The sequence below is a fragment of the Erythranthe guttata genome, chromosome 8 (genome assembly GCF_056151865.1).
Source record: "Erythranthe guttata isolate IM_541 chromosome 8, IM_541, whole genome shotgun sequence".
Classification (NCBI taxonomy): domain Eukaryota; kingdom Viridiplantae; phylum Streptophyta; class Magnoliopsida; order Lamiales; family Phrymaceae; genus Erythranthe; species Erythranthe guttata.
This window is the reverse complement of record NC_142540.1, coordinates 5,443,529-5,460,634: the sequence shown is the minus strand read 5'-3', so window position 1 is coordinate 5,460,634 and position 17,106 is coordinate 5,443,529. Positions and strand designations below refer to the sequence as shown.

Here is a 17,106-nt window from a genome sequence, read left to right as displayed (position 1 = left end):
AGAGAAAAAAGTGAAATATTAGGATTTGAAAAAGAAATTAGATTTTGAGAGGGTGGATTTTGAATCCAGGTTCTATGAATGAATTAAGCATATATTTACCACCTTAACCAATAGCATTTTCTATCAACATATGTATACCAGTGCACTTTGTTTAAAATCAAGGGTGTACAACTGCACACCCTAGATCATAGCCAGATCTGCCACTAGCGTCAAGTTTGCAGGCGGAGCATCAACATTGGCCGCCTCTTCATTGGCTCCTCGGCGGCCGTCGTCGATGTGATGAAGTCCGTTTCAATTCTAAGGGTACCGCTTCAGCATTCAAAATTTCTTTGTGCCTAGAATTGAAAACATCATTTACAATTGTTTTCTTTTTTATCATTGAACACACGCACACAAATTCAGAGGGAACTAAAAATATGATAGTAAACTAATGAAAATTATAGTGAAATTTAGAAAATTGAGTATTTTAATAAAATATGATAGTGAACTTTTCGAAAATAGCAAAATTTGGTATTGTTAACATAATATGACGATGAACTTGTGAAAATTGGGAAAAAGAATCACAATTTTACTTATGAAATGGAATGAAAGTTGAAAGCGAATTTCTAAAGTGGGGCAATTTGGTCTTCAAAGAACAAAAATACATTTGAAGGAGAACCGAATGAAGCATTGGAAGTTATCTCTTTCGTGAAGAACTATGGAGACATGCTACAAAGCCCCACAAACATGTGCTTCAAGGAGACATTGGAAATAAAAACTACGATTCTAGTTGATTGCCAACGAATGTGAATGTGGTCAGGGTGAATTTTGGGTGAATTTTGATGCGGCAATCAATGAATCTAATGGTACTGTTGGGCAATGGGTTATCACTCGATCACATGCATGGGAGTGTTTTGACTGGTCTTCGATTTGTCTTGCATCAGTAGAGGAAAAAGCGGTCTATCTAGCTAGAGGTGAAATTGGCTAAGTATAACAATTGAAGCAAAGTTGTCAATGAGGACGATTCCAGTATAGAAGCGATTTCGAGTCTCAAAGATGATAGATCGAGTTTTGAGACAGTGTGTCAGACTCATTTGAAACTTTTTCGGCACGGCATATCAGGAGGCAAAAGAATAGAGTTGCAGACGATCAAGTGGCTCGACTTTCTTTAGAAGATCTATGTATTTTAACGAATTTACCTCATTTGATTGCTAGAGTAGATGATCTGTAAGCCAACTCTTTGTTACGGTTATCCTCTTACTTGTATAACACAATCTATTTCGTATTAATGAAAAACTCTATATTTGACAAATTATATCTTTTGTCCCTATAAAAGTGAAGATATGAGCTTATAGTTACTCTAATATACTCTAATATATTTGACAAATTATACCTTATAGTTGTTGTTCTTGGTAATTTTGGACCTTAATGTGATTGACTCCGGAAGTTCGTAATAATGGATTGCAAATTGAAATTAAAAGAAGAATGTGTTTTCATTTAGTTGGAGAAGACTTTCTAAATTGGATTTTTCCTTGATTTAGAAGGTGTCCGGAAATCAAAGTTTCCAAATTTCAGAAACTGGAAAATACATTAGGGTAGACAAAACGACAAGGATTTTTCGCTCGTTTTGAATATGTAATTGTTACATTTTTTGGAGTTACCATTTGATAGATATTGAGCTTACGATAAATAACCCGCATGGGTATAGCTCAACTAGTTTCGGAGGTGGTAAGTTGGTACAAGGTCCTAGGATCGAATCCTGGCAGCCGCAGTGTGGGAATTTTAACTTCAATGAGGATTGGTTCCTTGTAGGCACCAGGTCCGGGTCCGCTACCTTAACGCGCCGTTGAGTCACCATGATTTACATTCCTCCATCAAATACTTGTTGGGCCAAGGGATGGGGCCCTGGGGCGAGAATAGAAATAGATGGGGCATTGGGGCCCTGGGGGCGAGAATAGAAATAAATGGGGCGAGGAATTTCGACTTTTCGGTAAATAATAATTATATATATATAGTAATTATATTGAACTCCTTATAGAATAATGACTAAACTTTAAATATAATTATCTCCTACGGTTAAGAGAGCACTATATATATATGACTTCTTGTACGCAAAATCATATATTTTGTTATAAATATACTAAAGAAACTCAAGTAAAATAAGAATATGGAGATCAAATGTAAGGATAATAAAACCTTTTCCTCTTATTCTTTCTTGTATATTCAAGTGTGTCAAGTGTGTCTTTGCCTATTACAAAGTAAGCTATTTATACTACAAGGAAGATTAAGGTCCTAAGAGTTACAAGAGTGCACTTCAATTGAAGACCATTAATGGTTGTAACTCTTCATTAATTGGACATCCACTTAATGCATTTTCAATGCATTTGCAACACTCCCCCTTGGATGTCCATCTTTATAGAGTGATATGCCTTGTTAAAAACTTTGCCAGTAAAACCCAATGGGAAAAACCTGGACAAAGGAAAAAGAGTACACATCCATGTGAAGCTTGCGATCGTGAGACACTGCCTCGTTAAAAACCTTGCCAAGAAAAACCCAGTGGGATAAAAACTTGAACGAAGGAAAAAGAGTACAGTGTGTTAGAGTTAATGATCACGCTCCCCCTGATGTCGGCAACAGATCTTTGAGTCGACGCATTCCAATACTATGGACCATCTTCCTGAACGTTGTAGTTGGCAGTGCTTTAGTGAATAAATCTGCCAAGTTGTTGCATGACTGTATCTGATGAACGTCAATATCACCATTCTTTTGTAGCTCGTGAGTGTAGAAAAACTTGGGTGATATATGTTTTGTTCTATCACCTTTAATGTAGCCGTTTCTGATTTGTGCAATACAAGCGGCATTATCCTCGTAAAGTATTGTGGGTGTATCTCGTATTGAAGTCAGCCCACAATTTTCTCGAATATGTTGGATCATTGATCTCAACCATATACACTCGCGACTGGTTTCATGCAATGCCAGAATTTCTGAGTGATTTGAAGAAGTAGCTGCCAATGTCTGTTTCACTGAACGCCATGAAATTGCAGCACCGCCACAAATAAAAACGTAACCACTCTGAGATCTGCCTTTGTGTGGATCAGAAAGGTAGCCGGCATCTGCATAACCCACTACTTGGGATTCTGAATTGTTTGAGTAAAACAAACCCATATCAGTTGTTCCACGAAGATAGCGTAATACATGTTTAATGCCATTCCAATGTCTTTTAGTAGGCGCAGAGCTATATCTTGCTAATAAGTTGACCGAAAAAGCAATATCAGGTCTAGTGTTATTTGCAAGATACATTAGTGCTCCAACGGCACTAAGATAAGGTACTTCTGGACCAAGTAATTCTTCATTCTCTTCTCGAGGGCGGAATGGATCTTTCTGTATATCCAACGATCGAACAACCATTGGACTACTCAAAGGATGAGATTTATCCATGTAAAATCGTTTTAGAATCTTTTCTGTATATGTTGATTGATGGATGAAGATTCCATTGGACAAATGCTCGATCTGCAGGCCGAGACAAAATTTTGTCCTTCCGAGATTTTTCATCTCAAATTCTTTCATCAAATAGTTTGCGGTCTTTGTGAGCTCTTCAGGAGTTCCCACAAGATTTAGATCATCCACGTAAACCGCAATAATAGCGAATCCACTATTAGATCTTTTGATGAAAACACAAGGACAAACTGGATTATTTATATACCCTTCTTTAACAAGGTATTCACTTAGACGGTTATACCACATTCTTCCAGATTGTTTCAAACCGTACAAGGATCGTTGCAACTTAATTGAGTATAAATCACGAGACCTTCCTTTAAATGCTTCAGGCATTTTAAATCCTTCAGGGATTTTCATATAAATATCACTATCTAATGATCCATAAAGATATGCAGTAACAACATCCATAAGGCGCATGTCAAGCCTCTCTGTGACTGCTAAACTGATCAAATATCTCAACGTGATTGCATCGATAACGGGAGAATATGTTTCATCATAATCAATCCCGGGTCTCTGTGAGAAACCTTGTGCAACTAGTCGTGCTTTATATCTCACGATTTCATTTTTCTCATTTCGTTTTCGTACGAATACCCATTTATATCCAACGGGTTTTACACCATCCGGTGTTTGGACTGCTGGTCCAAATACTTTACGATTTTCAAGGGAATTTAATTCAGCTTGAATAGCATTTTCCCATTTTGGCCAATCATTTCTATGTCGACATTCTTCGACAGATTTTGGTTCGGGGTCCTCATTTGCAATATCAATTGCAACCCCATAGACAAAAATATTATCAATAACAACTTTATTTCTATCCCAGTTTTTTCTGGTATTTATATAGTTTAAAGATATCTCTTCAGATATAAGTTCTTTCTCATGATCCTCTCCAGGGGCATCATGTACTTTAGACTGATCAGTCACATTTTTCATAGCGCTTTCTTGTTCAGAGATAATATTCTCTTCAGGAGAATTTACTTCTATTACCCTTTTCCTTCTAGGGTTCTTATCTTTCGCGCCAATAGGGCGCCCACGCTTCAAACGAGGTTTCATTATCTCTTCATGTTGTCCTTCAGGGACATCAACCCGTGCCGGGGTGTTTATAGCGGGTATATGAGATTTTGTTACCGTTTTCATATCGGTAAAAGCATCTGGCAATTGATTTGCAATATTTTGCAAATTGATTATCCTTTGTACTTCTTTCTCACATTGATTCGTGCGTGGGTCAAGATGAGACAAAGACGGTACATTCCATGTAATTTCACGCCGTTCAACCTGAACCGACGATCTCTCTCCCCCTAACGGCGGGAAAATTGTCTCATCAAAATGGCAATCAACAAATCTTGCCTTAAACAAATCACCCGTCAGGGGTTCAATGTATCTAATTATAGACGGGGAATCAAAACCAACATAAATTCCAATTCGTCTTTGGGGACCCATTTTTGTTCTCTGAGGTGGAGAAATTGGAACATAAACAGCACAACCAAATATTTTTAAGTGAGAAATGTCTGGCTGTTGGCCAGAAACAAGTTGAAACGGTGAATACTTCTGAAATGAACTTGGTCTAATCCTGACCAATGAAGCAGCATGTAATATTGCATGTCCCCAAATAGAAGTGGGTAAATTAGACCGTAAAAGCAAAGGTCTAGCAATCAGTTGCAATCTCTTAATAAATGACTCTGCAAGTCCATTTTGAGTATGTACATGGGCAACTGAATGTTCAACATCAATACCAATTGACATGCAATAATCATTAAATGCTTGAGATGAAAATTCACCGGCATTATCAAGACGAATAGTCTTGATAGGATAATCGGGAAATTGAGCTCGTAATCTTATGATTTGAGCAAGAAGTCTAGCAAAAGCAACAGTACGTGTTGACAATAGACTTACATGTGACCATCTAGATGATGCATCCAATAGAACCATAAAATAGCGAAATGGTCCACAAGGTGGATCTATAGGTCCACAAATATCCCCTTGAATTCTTTGTAAAAATGTTGGGACCTCGCTATGAATTTTCATTGGAGATGGTCTTATAATTAATTTCCCTTGTGAGCATGCAATGCATACACATTCATGGGGCAAAAGAATCTTCTGGTTCTTTAAAGTATGCCCATATGAATTATTTATTATTCGACGCATCATGGTCGATCCTGGGTGACCAAGTCGATCGTGCCAAAGAGAGAAAAGTTTCGGATCATTGGACTTCTGGTCCATCACAATATTTGTTTCTATTGCGCTTATAGTCGCAAAATACAACCCTGATGAGAAAACTGGGAGTTTCTCTTTAACATGCTTCTGGCATGAAATATTGGTTGTAATACAAAGAAATTCCATATTCCCCTCATTCATAGTCTCGATATGAAATCCATTGAGACGTATGTCCTTGAAACTCAATAAGTTTCTTTTGGATTTATTAGAGTACAAAGCCTCTTTGACCAAAATATTCGTTCCACCAGGCAAAACAATATTAGCTCTTCCGGAGCCATCAATTAGTTTAGTAGTACCAGAAATTGTACTAACACTTGCCTTTGCCAATTTCAAACTCGAGAAATATTTTTCATCTCGAAGAATTGTGTGTGTTGTTCCACTGTCAACCAAACAAATGTCTCCACCGTTCAGGTTGCTCACGGACTCATTATATTCCATTTTCTGGGAATAAAATAAGTAATATAAGAAGTTATAATAAAATTTATTTTCTTATATCAATCAAACCACCAACCACACATCAAAATTATTTCGAACTCATTTAGGGAATGGAAAGATAAACATTATTTAACTCAAATGCAACATAAATGTAATATTTGATCAATCCTGATTGATCTATTTGTTGCCATCATTGTTATCATCACCATGAAATTTGATTTCATCAATTTCTCCACTTGGCGCGGGAAAGAAATCAGCAACATCCAAATGGGTAAGGTCCATTGGATCAATATGGTCATTCTCGGTGTTGCTAAAATCAGTAAAATTGATTTCTTTCCCTTTTCCTTTTCCCTTGATGGATGCTTGATATAAATCCACAAGGTGCCTTGGAGTACGACATGCACGTGACCAGTGCCCTTTCACTCCACACCTGTGGCAACTCTCATTTTGATTATTAGGAGGGCCAAATTTTACAGCCTTGCCCTTGTCTTGTTTTTCACCATTTTTATTCCACTTCGGGTGGTATGGTGCAACTCTAGGACCATCTTGATGTCGACCATGACCACGGCGATACCCACGGCCACGGCCACGACCTCGACCACGATTATAGTTGTTTGCATTCACTTCAGGGAATGAAACATTTGCATTTACTTCTGGAAATGCTTGTGATCCTGTTGGGTGGGAGTTATGATTTTTCATCAAGAGCTCGTTGTTCTGTTCAGCAACGAGGAGGCAAGAAATCAATTGAGAGTATTTGGCAAAACCTCTTTCACGATATTGCTGCTGCAGGAGCATATTAGAGGCATGAAATGTGGTAAATGTCTTTTCTAACATGTCCTGTTCTGTGACATCGTCTCCGCATAATCTCAATCGAGAAACAATTTTAAACATGGCGGAATTATACTCATTTACCGATTTAAAATCTTGCAAACGCAAGTGCATCCATTCATATCGAGCTTTAGGAAGTATCACACTCTTCTGGTGATCATATCTTTCCTTTAAATTATTCCATAGAGTAGCAGGGCCCTTTACCCCAAGATACTCGGATTTTAAGCCCTCGTGGAGATGATGGCGAATAAAAATCATTGATTTCGCCTTATCTTGTTCACTTTCCTCATTACCATCCTTAATGGTATTTCCGAGGTTCATGGCATTCAAATGGATCTCAGCATCAAGGATCCAAGTTAGATAATTTCTTCCGGAAATATCTAGAGCAGCGAACTCAAGCTTGGTGATGTTTGCCATAGCACTGTGTCATAAAATTAATAGTGCTTTAGATTATATGTATACTCAAAACTTCAGGTTTGAGTCTAATTTATTCAATATATTCAAACTTCAGGCTTTGATATTCGATATAGACTTCGGGCCTATATTTTCTATAAAGAACTTCAGGTTCTTATGATAATTTGCATAACAATAAAGCAAATAAATAATAATTAAAGAGATAGCATTTTAATTAATACATAGTAAATTAATATATTTATTATTGTATCAAAACATTTGATATTATTATTATGCACAAAGTGGTGTAAATTATATGTGCAGAAGATGCAATATATCATGTGTGTAAGACAAAACACAAGAAATGGATTCATACAGAATCGCAAATAACAGGTTTGAGAAAATTAAGGCATTCTCATGAATACAAAGTTAAATCTTAGGATAATAATTAACATGTATAATTTAATAACAGGAAGAGACACTCTACTGTATAATATAAAACTATATGCATATAAATTAAATGTTGAATGGATATAAAATGTAAGCATAAATAAGCATATATACATAGGAATTCAATATATTTTATTTCTACATATATGCATTAGTTTATATATATTTTCAGGCAGTTAAAACATGATGAGTTCATGCTAATATACATATATGTGCACCTTGACCTTTAACAAAATGGTTAGACCATAAATATCCCTGGTGAATGAATGCACATCCGAATAATTGAATACTCAACCAACAAACCTTCATGACAGTGAGTGCATACAGACTTTCAATTTATGTCCTTACCGGATAGTGAGGTAGAGCAATTCGTGCTGATAACGTGTTATAAATATACTAAAGAAACTCAAGTAAAATAAGAATATGGAGATCAAATGTAAGGATAATAAAACCTTTTCCTCTTATTCTTTCTTGTATATTCAAGTGTGTCAAGTGTGTCTTTGCCTATTACAAAGTAAGCTATTTATACTACAAGGAAGATTAAGGTCCTAAGAGTTACAAGAGTGCACTTCAATTGAAGACCATTAATGGTTGTAACTCTTCATTAATTGGACATCCACTTAATGCATTTTCAATGCATTTGCAACATATTTTTATTTTTTAGACACATTTAGGTTTTTTTTTTTTTTAATTTCCGCTGCTGCGTTAGGAGGGGGTGCATTAACCCTAAAATGTGCTCCTTAAATACAAAATTTATGTTTGTTCCAAAAAAGAATTAGGGTTACCTCTTCAACTAGTTACATTGCACATAATATTCTGAGCAAATCCATAGAAATTTGCATTCAAATAAATCAAACGTTAATTTCTGATGCATACTAAATATTCTCATTCATCAGTCAACACCTCCGATCGATTAATAAACCAGGGAATGGAGGAAGAAATCGAGAACCTTCCGGAAGAAATAATCGAGGAAGTACTGTACAAATTGCCAATCAAATCCTTGTTGAGATTCAAGTGCGTTTCGAAACGGTGGCGTTCTTTGATCTCCAGCAAACGTTTCGCGAAAGAGCATCTGAAGAAGAAATCATCGACGAGTACGAATGATTCAGATTTCAGCCATGGTAAATATCGTACCCTCTACAGCTTTCATCGTTGGCACAACTATTGCGGTTCAGATTCTGTGGGCCAACGTAATCTTGCTACCGAAACGTCGTCGTCGTTTAATCTTCAGTCTTTAGCGGCCGCAACTTTATCCATAGATTCGATTTCCATAGTATTATATGGTTCATGTAATGGGCTAATACTCTTCTCCATGCTACATTGTTTTTATAGTTTGCTTATATGGAATCCTGCAACTAGACAAGCTAAGAAACTTCCACCTCCCTATTTGCTTCCCCAAGCTACGTGGCCGAGTTGCTTCACGCACGGAATCGGGTACGATGAGTCTACCGACGACTACAAGGTTGTCAAAATCTCCAAATATTTGAAACCCTACCACTACCAGACACATATATATAGTTCCAGGACTGGTTCTTGGAAGAATATTCGATTTCCGGAAAACTGTTTTCTGAATTTTTTTGCTTCTTACGGCAAGTTTGTCAACGGAAGGTTGCATTGGATGGTGTACAAGGAAAATTGTAATTATAACGAAAATCGGGATATTGTTTCTTTTGATTTAGTAGAGGAGAGATATAAATTTGTTGGCGGGCTGCAAAACTTGCCAATTATCGGTACCGAACTGAAGTTGACGGATTTGAGTGGCTATCTTAGTTTGATTTCTTCGACAGAAGCACGAGGAATAAATGGTACATTTAAAATAAATATTTGGGTTATGATGAAGTATGGTGAACCTCAATCTTGGACTAAGATTTGGAAACTCGAGGATTCGGTACTCAGTGGTCGTCTGGTTCCTAATGCAATGCCGTTATGGTTGTTGAAGAACGGTGACTTGGCGGTGGCTTTAGGATCGGATGTACTCGTTTATAATGGACAAGATAAGTTGCGAAAGACTCGGTGTAAGGTTAGGGACTGTAAGATCGATTCCGCTATCTATTTTGAAAGCTTAGCATCACCATTCAGTGATGAAGAAGAACATCGTCGTCGTCAATGATCGTATGGCTTTATTTTCAGTTTTCGAAATAATTTTCTTGAGTTTCTATTTTTTCGCTTTTCAGGTTTTTATTAATACTATTAGGTGATTTTGCTAGATATGTTTATATTGGAGAATTGCTATGTTTTCTCACAAGGCCTATGTATCACTGTTTATAGTGTATTTTTCGGAAAAAAAATTGGAATTTTCGGAATTAATTTCGAAAATTAAGTCGGATCGAAAACCGGAAATTTCAATTTTTTTTAATATAATTCCAATTCCAATAAAAAAAAACAGAAAAAATCAGAATGAAAAAAGTTTTTCCAAAATCAAAACTTTTCGGATCGGAATCGACGGAAATTGGAATTTCTATTCCAACTTGCACCCGTGGTCCAATCCAATATAAAAGTATTGCCGACAAGTCCGAAGTGAGAGAATTAAAAGGGTAGACTATTATTGGCAACTAGAACAATAGTTTTCAGAATAACAATAATTTCATGGCAACTATTCTTTCCTGATTAATAATATGTAACAAGAATTTAATGGTACAAACAACTAGTCAACTAATCTCCACCTTTCATTCTTTCCAGCAAACATTTGGTGTTCACATAATAATATCCCCAAATTCTCATCACCAACTCAAAGTATGGCTTCTCCCTCTCATCACAAAACTCTGTTACAAGTTCTTCAAGAACTAACCGTATGCAGGTCCGCCGCCTCAGATTTGAGCCCCTACGAAATCGAAACGATTCCCTGGACCGAATCACATATTTCAGCAGTCATTGATTACGTTTCGGAATTGGAGAACGCTAAATGCTTCGACTTCAGCGCTTGGAGCTACACGAGTATCCCGTCTCTCGGCGAAGATAATAGTTGCAAATTACCATCCGCCAAAATCGTTGCCGCCTTCTTCACACAAGAGCTTCGTCAACTGTTTCAGTTGCCAAACCTTCAGAAGAAAAATGAACTCGTGGCGACTTTCATCAATTTCCTTGTTCGGTTACTATACCACAGAACAAATTCGATGAAAATCTTTGATGATGAAATCAACGTTCTTACAAGAGAGCTCAGATTTCTTGTTACGATCCTCGGTGATACACCGTTTATAGAGTTCGAACAAGTCCACGATCTCTTGGAAGAGTTCGAGGCGGTGGCTAATGATGCTGCAGGTTTAGTGTATTCCTTCATTTTCCTATCCGAATGCATGGTGGGAATTCATAAGCCCTTAGATGCTCTGTTCAAACGTATCGAAATCTTGAAAGCTAATATCATCAAATTCTTAAATTTGCTGCCGTTCATCACTACTGATGAATTCATTCTTGGGGATGCTTCTGTGGACTCTCTGATCTTTTCATTGTCGATTCTCTGCTTTATGATTTCGAAGAACTAATGAACCGAAATGAGGGTCCGATTGTTAGTCTAAAGGACCAGATCCGAATACTCCATCAACAGCTAATGCTTTCCTGGTCCCTGCTCAAGAGCATCAAGGTGCCGCCACACAATTCCTCGGGGATCCAAGAATCAAGAGCACTAATTAGACACTCGGCTTACGAAGCTGAGTACCTGATCAACTGTTTTTAAGGTTGGAGATGCTCCTCGTTGGTATGTCACCATGCGGCTCACCTATATCATCCAAACAAATGAGCTTATCTGGACTCGTCTTCAGGTAATCAAAGAGAACCATGACTTGGCAGTTGTTGGAGTTGCAGAGAATTTCAGATCATATGTATCGTCGTTACAAACTAAAAGGATTACTGAGTTCGACGATGTTATGGTTGGATTTGACGACAGGGCAATACATATTCTGGATCGACTGGTAGGAGGGAGAGATCAGCTGCAATTTATTTCCATCTTCGGGATGCCCGGGCTTGGTAAGACTACTTTTGCGAAGAAAATGTATAATCATCCATTAGTTAATGATAGATTTGACAGACGCTCATGGTGCGTCGTTTCCCAAATGTATCAAAGGAAACGTCTATTGGCCGACATTCTGATCGGTTTATCGAGTGAGTTTGACAAAGATATGGATGAAGAAATGTTAGTCGTACGCATTTACCAAAGTTTGAAGGGAAGAAGATATCTGATCGTGATGGATGATATATGGGATTTGAAGGCATGGGACGATGTGCTCAGATGTTTCCCGGATGATGGGAATGGAAGCCGAATATTGTTCACCAATAGGAATAAAGATGTGGCCCCACCTAATAGCCTAATATACCCACTTCCCACTTTGTCGAATGATCAATGTTGGGAGCTCTTAGAAAAGAAGGTGTTCCACGATGAACCGTGCCCTCTTGAACTGAGAGGAATTGGAAGACAAATTGCAGAGAATTGTAACGGGCTACCACTTGCAGTAGTTGTTCTGGCTGGAACTCTTTCGACTATGGATAGACAAGAAAATACGTGGAAAGAAGTTGGAAATGGTGTAGGCTCGTATTTGTTTGATGGTGGAGATAATTCCGCGATGCAGAAGATATTGGAACTCAGCTACAGACATCTACCAGAATATTTGAAACCATGTTTTCTTTATTTTGGAGTATTTGTACAATACAGAAAAATTCATGTTCGAAAGTTGATTAGACTTTGGATTGCTGAAGGATTCATACACAAGGGAGAGGGGAAGAGTGCAGAGAGTACAGGGGAGGAATACTTAACGGAGCTAATTGATAAGAGCTTAGTCATCGTCTCGAAAAGAAGATCTAATGGTGGAGTCAAAACGTGTATGATTCGTGACGAGGTGTATGAATTCTGCCAGAATATTTCTGAACAAGAAAACTTCCTCAAAGTTGCAATTGTCCGGTAAGTTTACTCTCTATATATTGTTCACTTTATAACGTACAATTGCGATTTTGTTTTAGCTTACTTATGACAACGCGCAAGATGTGTTGATTCATTTTACGATTGTACTATCATAGTTATGGTGACCTCATGCATGTGTCTTTTGCAGCAACGACTACTCAATATATTTAACGGGTCCTTTTGGATGGCATGCTCGCTCTTTTCATTGCTTGCCTATGGAAAAACAAATTTATTTTGGCAACATGGTACAACTTAGGGTTCTTGATTTTGACTTGCATCCTCCTCGTTCCGTGATTGGATTGGAATATCTTGTTCAATTGAGATACTTGGAAATAACTGATTTGCCGGGATCGATAGGCAGCCTTGTGAACCTAGAATGTGTTATTGTAACGAATAAAACGGAAGTGGTTATACCTTTGGTAGTTTTGGAAATGAAGAGATTGAAATACATTCTTTTAACCTATGTATCATTTTTCAACCAATATATCGACCGCCCTGAGAACAATAATAACATACAGTTTCTTCGCAACGTTGGTATTTACGGTCTCAACGATGAAGAGATCTTGAAATGTTCCCCCCATCTTCGCAAACTCAAGTGCGAATGTGAACCATATTATGACAAAGAGAAGGGAGCATACCGATACCCCGATTTCCGCTTCTTCACCGAGCTCGAGTCGCTCAACCTCAAATGCGTCAACATGTATCGAAAGTGGGTTGGCATTAGCCTCCTCCCCGGTATAAGAAAGTTGGTTCTTTCCGACTTATGTTTGACTTGGGAAATGTTGTCCGTAATTGGAAGACTGCAAAAACTTGAGGTTTTTAAATTACGATGCACGGCCGTTGAAGAAAGAATATGGGAGACAAGAGAAGGCGAATTTCAGGAGCTAAGAGTATTGAAACTCGAAGGATTAGAACTTGCTGAATGGAATGTGGGCTCTAGCGAGCATTTTCCCAAGCTCCAACAATTGGTGCTGCGTGATTGCACCGAGCTGAAAGAGATTCCTTGTGACGTCGGTGAAATTGTGACGCTACAGTTGATTGAGGTACGGGGGTTCTGCGAAAAGTCATCGGTGAAATCGGCTATAAAAATTAAAGATGAACAAAGGGACATTGGAAACGAAGAGTTTAGAGTCGTCATAGCTCACATTCGGCGACCGTGGCGACCGTTGTAACGTCCCAATTATTGGTAGTTGGTTGGCTCGTGAATGAAATTCTTGTTTTTTAAGGGTAGAATGTAACTCTATTAATAGACATGCATTTATAATTGCTAACGGGAAAATCACACTTTTTTGTCCCTCGGGTTTACCTCGATTTCATATTTGGTCCAATTTTTCACAAAAAAGAAAAAAAAAAAAAACAGATTTAGTCTCTCGTGTTTAAAAAATATAACACTTTTGGTCATTTCCGTCGAATTTTCGGTAATACAAATATAATAAAACAACATGTCATAACCAATTATATGTCAAATGATTAGAGATGAAACTTTTGAAAAATTACGGGCAAGCATAAATGTTCGAGTTAATTGCATATAATCCCCTGTGTAATTTCGAATGGCTAAAAAACCCCCTGTGTTAAAAAAATTAGCATAAACCCCCCTATGTTGTTTTATACGAAGCACACTGCCCCTTTCGTTAAAATTAGCTATTGACTTACATAGAATGACTAATTTACCCTTACGAAAGAAACATGAAATTGTTAAAAAAAAAGTAAAAAAAGGAATTTCGAACAAAACCCGAAACAATCTTCCCCAACACACTGGAAAATCTAATTAAAAAAAAAAAAGAAATCTTACAAAAATAAACAGTGTGAAAAAAAATATGAGCTATTGTTTTTTTTTTTTTTTTTCCTATTTTTGAATAATTCTTCACTCAAATCCTCCCCAAAACATTCATCTCCTTAGATTTTTAATAATTTTTCAGTAATCATTCCGCACAACTCGCCAGAATCGAAGTGTTACTGTTCAATTTGGCCGTAAAATGTTTGCCCACATCGAATCTACCTTTAACCAGGCCCCCACCCTTATTTCTCGCCGAAATAACTCCCGTAGTCGGATCCGGTTCTTCTCGCCGGAAAAATGTTGTTGAAGGACGCATGTGCTGAAAATCCTCCATTACCGATGAACGGCGGAGGGCTGGGGGATTCAAGCACTTGGCGTTGGTGAAGAAAAGTTGTCGGTGGAGGAGAAGATTGGAGAAGGCCAGTGGTGGGAGGAAAGGGGCGGCAGTAGGAAGAGGAAATTTGGGAAGAAGACAAGTTAAATTGAGATCTATTTTTTTTTTTTTTTTTCTAATTGAGTCTATTTTTTTAAATTCGGCTGTAGAATTTTTGTTTGGGTAAGAAATTTTGAAAATTATAATTAGATCAAAAAGTTTCTATTATTTACATTTAAACCCAAATAGATTTATGTTTATTTATAAAAGAATTTAAGAGGGTATTTTTGACTTTTTACGTTAAAAATTACACTCTCAGTTACACAAGCCGCGCGTACAACACACGACATGCTGTCAAGGACTTTTTCGCCTTTGACTAATTTTCATCGGGGGGTTCCTGCTAATTTTTTTAACACGAGGAGTTTTTCGGCAATTCGAAATTACAGAGGGGTGGTTCTTGCAAAAAACCCTAAATGTTCTGTCGACCAAGAAACAAGTAATACTCGAACCTTTCCGATAAGATCAAGAATATCTTGATTATCAACGAACTCTTTATAAATCCAATCAATGTCTTCTCGTGTGAACTGTAATTGTTCCATATTGAAAACATGCCTAAAAAAAAAAAAAAAAAAAGCTAATGTTACTTGTTTCTGCTTAATTAGATTTTAAACCTTCTAGAATTATTAACCAAGTACATACCATAATATTATGGGGCAATTTGATATAGGTCCTCCTCTAAGAGATTTTATGTCTATAAATCCAACTAATAAAACTCAATTTTTAGTAAATTTATTATTTTTAATATGTCAAAAATATCCCTAACAATATATGGAAATAAAAATCTCCAAAATAAATATCCCATATTTTTCTCTTTGCAGTTAATTAACCCATTCCAAAATTTCACGTATTATCAATCTCAAATTCCACCACACCCAAAAATCGATTTCATCAAATTTCACCGCTCCAAAACATCGATTTCATCAATACCAAACCTAATTACAAATTGCATTGAGCCTGCCGTTTGCAATCCACAAAATTTCGTTTGTTGTCTACGTTGGGAAATCAATTTTTTTTTTTCTTTTCTCGTTTGCTATTTGGAGATCGTTTGTTGTTTGAAGACATCGTCTGTTGTTTCTTCATCTGTTGTTTGTGATTTCTACAATGGCTCAAACACAATTTCGTCTCGGTAAACAATACTCCTATTAACTACATGTACATAGCATTGTTCGATTTTTTCAATACTCATTCAAAAACCCGGTTTTTTTTTAGACAGCGAGCGAACGAGGATGATGAATTCGAATCCCCGAGAAATCAGATATAAATTGCAGGGTTTGTTGAAGTTAGTAGTCTAGTTATTTTTTTTTAATTGCAGTTTGCAATTTGCGATTCTCTATTATAATTGAAGTTGTTATTGGTTGTTTGCAGTTCATGTTTGGTCTTAACTGGAGTTCGTATTAGTTGTTTGCAGTTCATGTCTACATTTGTAAGATAAACTGTTGTTTTCATCTCCAATGAATAATTGCTATTAATTTCTTTTAAATTTTACTTAAGCAGTTTTTATTAAGCTACTTTTTTTACACTTTGAAGTATGTATGTTGCAAAAGAATTTGCAATTTTAGTTTTCACTTTGAAACTATTTTGTAATGTAATGCTTGTTGTATGTTGACGTTCTTGAGTTGCAAATTATGTTGCTAGCAATTAGGTTTACATTGTACTATAAGCCTCATAAATTGGACTTTAGATTAGTTTTTCTCTTTTTACACATGTTTGCAATTAGTTTTCTATTTGCATTTTCAGATTATTTTGCAAATCTTGTTTGAACTTGCGTATATTGTTTGTTGTTTGCAATCACAATAACTTTTTGCTATTTTCCTTAACTTTGCAATTAGTAAGTCGTGGTTAAAGTTTGCAATTGATTTTTTGTAGGTTCAAGATTGTACATTATATCCTGCCGTGAGAGTGTTTCAACCCATACATGTCTGGATAAAAAAGAAAGAAGATAATTTTCGGTTAATGCCGCTGACATGAAAAAGTTCCTCGATAGTGCCAGTGCCAGTGGTCAAAAATTATTGTTTAATGTTTTACATTTATTTTTCTCTTTGAAGTTTAATTTATTGTTTGCATCATGATTTATTGTGTTAATATTACAATTTTTAGAGTTTTGTTGCACATCCTGTAATATTGTTATAATTTATTTTTTCTATTTCAAATGGAAATTTGTATTTTTTATTTTTTATTGCAAACATATTTTGTCGTTTTAAATAACTTTGGTGG

The 17,106-nt window shown here is 36.6% G+C and overlaps 3 protein-coding genes and 1 long non-coding RNA gene across 4 annotated transcripts; 3 read left to right on the top strand and 1 right to left on the bottom strand.

Moving 5' to 3' along the window:
• Positions 1-6,154: 6,154 nt before the first annotated feature.
• On the bottom strand, positions 6,155-7,478 carry LOC105960505 (uncharacterized). The gene has a single exon (XM_012984693.2). The coding sequence runs from the start codon at positions 7,366-7,368 to the stop codon at positions 6,301-6,303; it is 1,068 nt and encodes a 355-aa protein (XP_012840147.2). The 5' UTR covers positions 7,369-7,478; the 3' UTR covers positions 6,155-6,300.
• A 1,244-nt stretch (positions 7,479-8,722) lies between these two features.
• On the top strand, positions 8,723-9,904 carry LOC105976807 (F-box/kelch-repeat protein At3g23880). The gene has a single exon (XM_013002068.2). The coding sequence runs from the start codon at positions 8,723-8,725 to the stop codon at positions 9,902-9,904; it is 1,182 nt and encodes a 393-aa protein (XP_012857522.2).
• Positions 9,905-10,449: 545 nt separating this feature from the next.
• On the top strand, positions 10,450-13,987 carry LOC105976908 (putative late blight resistance protein homolog R1A-3). Its single transcript, XM_013002181.2, is given in 4 exon segments — positions 10,450-11,228; positions 11,231-11,458; positions 11,460-12,682; positions 12,831-13,987. Coding segments are annotated over 4 exon segments (3,174 nt in total). The 5' UTR covers positions 10,450-10,529; the 3' UTR covers positions 13,855-13,987.
• Positions 13,988-15,538: 1,551 nt separating this feature from the next.
• LOC148768369 (uncharacterized) lies at positions 15,539-16,949 on the top strand. Its single transcript, XR_016032828.1, has 3 exons — positions 15,539-16,018; positions 16,102-16,171; positions 16,759-16,949. It is a non-coding gene; the product is annotated as an uncharacterized LOC148768369 (long non-coding RNA).
• The last annotated feature ends 157 nt before the right edge of the window (positions 16,950-17,106 follow it).

What these genes read in the sequence shown, in the direction of transcription:
- LOC105960505 (XM_012984693.2), bottom strand. Translation starts at nt 7,368, where the DNA reads ATGGCAAACATCACCAAGCTTGAGTTCGCTGCTCTAGATATTTCCGGA.
- LOC105976807 (XM_013002068.2), top strand. Translation starts at nt 8,723, where the DNA reads ATGGAGGAAGAAATCGAGAACCTTCCGGAAGAAATAATCGAGGAAGTA.